The sequence below is a fragment of the Tupaia chinensis genome, unplaced genomic scaffold (genome assembly GCF_000334495.1).
Source record: "Tupaia chinensis unplaced genomic scaffold, TupChi_1.0 Scaffold143624_1, whole genome shotgun sequence".
Classification (NCBI taxonomy): Eukaryota; Metazoa; Chordata; class Mammalia; order Scandentia; family Tupaiidae; genus Tupaia; species Tupaia belangeri.
The window spans coordinates 504,597-509,172 of NW_006203472.1; the positions used below are offsets into that span (position 1 = coordinate 504,597).

General features: G+C 62.3%; 1 protein-coding gene across 1 annotated transcript in view; it reads right to left on the reverse strand.

Annotated features, from left to right (window-relative positions):
* Nucleotides 1-4,281, reverse strand: part of PNPLA2 (patatin like domain 2, triacylglycerol lipase) — a gene marked incomplete in the record, with an annotated part of 5,568 nt that extends 1,287 nt beyond the window's left edge. Inside the window, 6 exon segments of the mRNA XM_027766677.1 lie at nt 46-222; nt 373-433; nt 721-930; nt 1,280-1,345; nt 1,424-1,656; nt 4,082-4,281. Coding sequence (XP_027622478.1) covers nt 46-222; nt 373-433; nt 721-930; nt 1,280-1,345; nt 1,424-1,656; nt 4,082-4,268 — 934 coding nt within the window.
* Nucleotides 4,282-4,576: the final 295 nt, after the last annotated feature.

Consider the following 4,576-nt stretch of genomic DNA (forward strand, 5'->3'; position numbering starts at 1 on the left):
CAGCTGAGCTCTCTCGTGGCTCTTGCCCTCCCTGGGACCTCTCACCCTCATTGAGACGGGCGGGCAGGTGTTCCAGGATGTGATCTTCCCGGGGCGGAGGCAAGCTGTCCTCCGTTCTGGCCACCTCTGCAGCAGCCTCAGCTTCCTCTGCGTCCTCTTCCGCGGGGGCACAGGGATGAGCAGGGGGCAGCGCCAGCAAGGGGTTGGGCCGGTTCAGAAGGCCTGGAGTAGAAGAACCACGCGACTCGCGATCAGCACTGCCACAGACCCCGTCGGCCGGCAGAGGGCAGCAGCGCAGCGCGGGCCCCGCCCATCCCACCCGCGGTACAACGCGGGTACAACGCGGCTGCAGCGCCGGGGACGGCCACGCACCGTTCCGCCGCAGGAAGCGCAGCCCGTCCCTGTAGCCTTGTTTGCACATCTCTCGAAGCACCTGCGGCAAGAGTGTGGATAAACTGGCTCAGAAGGAGTCAGACGCGTCCTGTTCTGCCCCCTAGCGTCCCTAGGGGTCCTGCAACCAGCCACCTCCATCCCCCACCCACCCACCTCCAATAACCTGTCTTGGATCCAGACAAAGACCAGGCTGGACAGAGCCTGTCTGCACTCGAGAGGTTGTGCCGGCCACAGCACTCTCCCCCAGCTCTCAGAAACGCCCGCACCCAACACCGAGAGAGGCCATCCGTGTGAGGAGAGGTTCAGGGAAGAGGCCAGGGGGCTCACCAGGGGCTCGGGAGGGAAGAGGGCCTTGGAGAGGCGATAGAGGTTCCGCAGGTTGAATTGGATGCTGGTGTTGGTGACCCGGAGCTCGTGAATGTTGGTGGAGCTGTCCTGCGGGCAGATGTCACTCTCGCCCGAGAAAGGGGACACGGTAATGGTGTTTTTAAGCTCATAGAGCGGCAGGTTGTCTGAAATGCCACCATCCACATAGCGCTTGGGGACGGACAGACACAAGTCACATGGTAAGGAGTCCGAGGGGTGTGCTGTCCCCCCCACGGTGCCACCCACCCAGTGGCTATTTCACCCACAGGGTACTGACCACAGGCCAGCCTAGGCAGACAGACAGACGGCCACAGGAAAGAAGTCTGCACACACACACCCGGGGCTGCCTGCCTCTTGAGTAACCAGGGGAAGTGAGGCAACTGGCAGTGCAGAGTAAGGGGCCATAGGGCGGGGCTTGGGTGGCCTTCCTCCTCCACCCCCTTGTCCCACAGCCCCGACATGAGCTGATTCCTGTCACCCACAAAAGGCACCCAGGACAGGACCCAGCAGGAGTACTCACCACCCCCTGGAGGGCGGGAGGGATGAGGCCGCAATACACAGGGATGAAAGTGCTGCAGACATTGGCCTGAGGGCGAGGAGAGCGGAGTGGTGAGCAGGGCCCTGGGGTTCACACTGCACCCCACGCACGGCCCTCGGGGCCCACCTGGATAAGCTCCTCCTTGGAGTTGTAGTGGGAAATGATGACGTTCTCGCCATCCGAGACTCGGGTCAGGGAGATGCCCAAGCGCCCGCTGGCACGCTCATGGCAATCGTCCGGCAGGGTCTTCAGCAGGCAGCCCCGGATGGTCTTCACCAGGTTGAAGGAGGGGTGCAGGGGGCCCAGGAACCGCTTCCTGGCCTCTTTAGATACCTCAATGATATTGGCACCGGCCTCCCCTGGGGCAGGAGGGTCAAGGTCAGAGGCCAGCAGTCCAGAGCTTAGCAAGACCCTACCCCCTGAGACTCCATGCCAGGGTCCCACAGCACACAGCTTCAGAACCCCTGCAGCCCACAGTGGGGCCTGGCCCACAACAGGGACTTTTGCCACTTGCCTCTGGGGAGAAAGAGACAGGCTAGTGCCCTGGGATGGCAGACAGGGACAGGCCAGCTGGGGCCAGGACCTGACCTCTGCCCGGTGTTACCCAACGGCCTGCCCACATGAGTCACTGGGCCTGGCATGGCACGGCATGGTGTCCAACTCAAGAGAGGGGAGAAGGCAGAGTCCCAGCTCTGCTGCCTCAGCCTTCACCCACTTGGCCAGTTCCAGAGGGGGGCCAGCCCGCAAAACCCAGCCCAGCCTGGGGTCACGTGCCTAGGGGAACTGGGTTGGAAGTAGTGGGGCCACTTCTGGGCAGGCACTACAGAGTCCCAGAGCAGCCAAGAGTAAGTAACCCGACACGGCCCAGGGGCCCATGGGTGCCTGCCAGCCCAGGACAACACCAGGCTGGGGCCCGTTCCCAGCAGTGACCAGGAGCAGGAGAACCTGAGGGAGGAGCTGAAGAGGCCAGCAGGTGGTGTGGTGGTTAAGGGCACTGGACTCCCACATAGCTGACCACGGTTCGAGTCCCACACCTGGCAGCTTGCAAAAGCTTTCCTTCTCTCTCTCCTGCTCGCTAACTTGCTCTGTCTCTCTCTGGTCAAATTGGAAAATGGGGGACCAGCAGTTAGTGTAATGGCTATGTCGCTCGACTCCCATGTAGTTGACCATGGTTCGCGTCCCGGACCTGGTGGCTTAAAACTCACGCTGGGCGCGTGTGCGTGCGTGCCCGAGGTCCCAAGAGGAGAACGGAGGAGAAGGGATTGTGGCGTGGCCATCCCCCCTGGGGGGTGATTTCTCGCTTTCTGTCTCTCTGTCTCTCTGTCTGGAGAGCGCACGTGCCCTACAGCAAAAAATCCTCTCCAAAAAAAAATTGGAAAATGGATTTTAAAAAGTTAAATAATTCTGTTTTTTTTTTTAATTCTTTTTAAATTTTATATATTTATTTGATGAGAGAGAGAAGAGGGAGGGAAAGTGAGAAAGCAAGCCGCCAGGTCCGGGATTTGAACCATAGTTAGCCATGTGCAAGTCCATCGCCCTTGACCACCACACTACCTGCCGGCCCCACAAAGTTAAGTAAAGCCATTCTTTTTAAAGGGGGGGAGGGGCTGCTAAAGACCATGCCCTCCTACAGCACCACTGCCATGGTCAGGGCAGGCAATGGGGGGCCGCAGAGAGCTCTCCTCAGCCAGCGTTGGCCACAATAGTGGGGTCCAGCTGCCCGAGACCGAGACCGCTGGGAGAGGGGCTGGTCACAGTGAGGGTGGGGAGGCGCCGTGGGAGTAGTACCAGGCACCTCGGAGTGTCCTGAGGCCAGTGGGCAGGAGAGGCACTGTTAAGACCTCCATGAGAGGGAAGAGGCAGGGCCACAGAAATGAACACCTAGGCGCTCAGAACTAGAGCTGTGCTCCTTCCAGACATGCCCCTGGGGGCGACAGTCACAAGAAGGGGGCAGGGCAGAGCCTGGACAGTCCCCTGTGGGCAGGGCACCTCCCCACCTTGGCTGCCCTAGCAGGCTAAGTACACTGTGTGCTGTAAACACCACTCCCACGTGGCAGGGGAAGTGCCCCTGAGAGGAGAAGCCCAGCCGGCCACACGGACCCCTACACTCCGGAATCCAGAAGCTCCCCACCGCACGCAGTGGGCAGAAAATGGGCCACGTTGGGGACCTGGCCACAGGGCATTATGAAGTTAAGGGAGGGCAGGAGAGAGCTTGCCATGCCCAGTCCCGACTTCAGTTTGGCTCCTTCCTCCAGGTCCTCTCAAGAGGGACCAGGCCACAGGGTCCTGATGTCCCTCGGAGGCTGCCCCCATACCAGGCCCCTGGGCCATATCAGCCTGGAACCGTGGAGTCCCAGGACACAACGACCTCTGGCACCGGCTTGGATGTCCATTTAGGCTCCTCCTCCGACTCTCACGGTCCCGCCCAAGAGTTACTTTCTCTTTTCCATGATATGAATTCTATGCACCTGCCGGCCCCTCACCCCGCCGACCCCCGCCGTGTCCAACCTTTGCACTCGCTCAAGAGGCGGACCCTAGGCGGCTGGAGTGCGTGGGGCCCTACCCCAATCTCTAGGCACCTCGAAGCAAAACAAACCAGGCCCCGCCCCCGGGCCGGAACCGCGGATTGGAACCTCTGCCCCGGTGCGGGATCTCCCCAGGACACATGCAGCACTCGCGGCCAGGCCAGGTTTCCTGCGCGAGGGTGGGCCACTAAGCTCTCCTAGAGCGTCTGCTCGGCCCCTGCCCTGCTTTCCCATCAGCCCCGTGACCCGATCCGCTCACCCAGGCAGGCCCCGGTGACCAGCGCAGTGGCTGGGGGCGCCCCGGCCGAGGCTCCGTAGATGTGAGTGGCGTTGGCCACCAGGAAGGGCGCGTGCTCGCGGAGGCAGGAGGCCACACCGATATGGTATACACCGAGGAAACCGCAGCCCGCGAACGAGATGTTCCACGTCGTCTCCCTGGGGAACATCACGGCGGCGGGGCGGTCCAATAGGGGCGCGAGGAGAACGGCCGAGCCCTCTGGGCCCCGCCCCCAAGTCTGGGGCCCCGCCCCTGGCCCTGGAGGGCCTCCCCACCTCTCGACTGCTGCGGGAGTTGCTAAGTCCAGGGCTACCCGGGCTGACACCCCGCCGAGACCACCGCCGGCCCCCACGAGCTCCCGCACCCCTCATCCCCCGATCGTGGGCAGGGGGAGGGGCACACAGTAATCTGGGGGTGTGGGGAGGCCGAGCTCAGGACCTGGGTTCCGCCCCGGCAGGGCCCTTGTTTCTGGGCAGT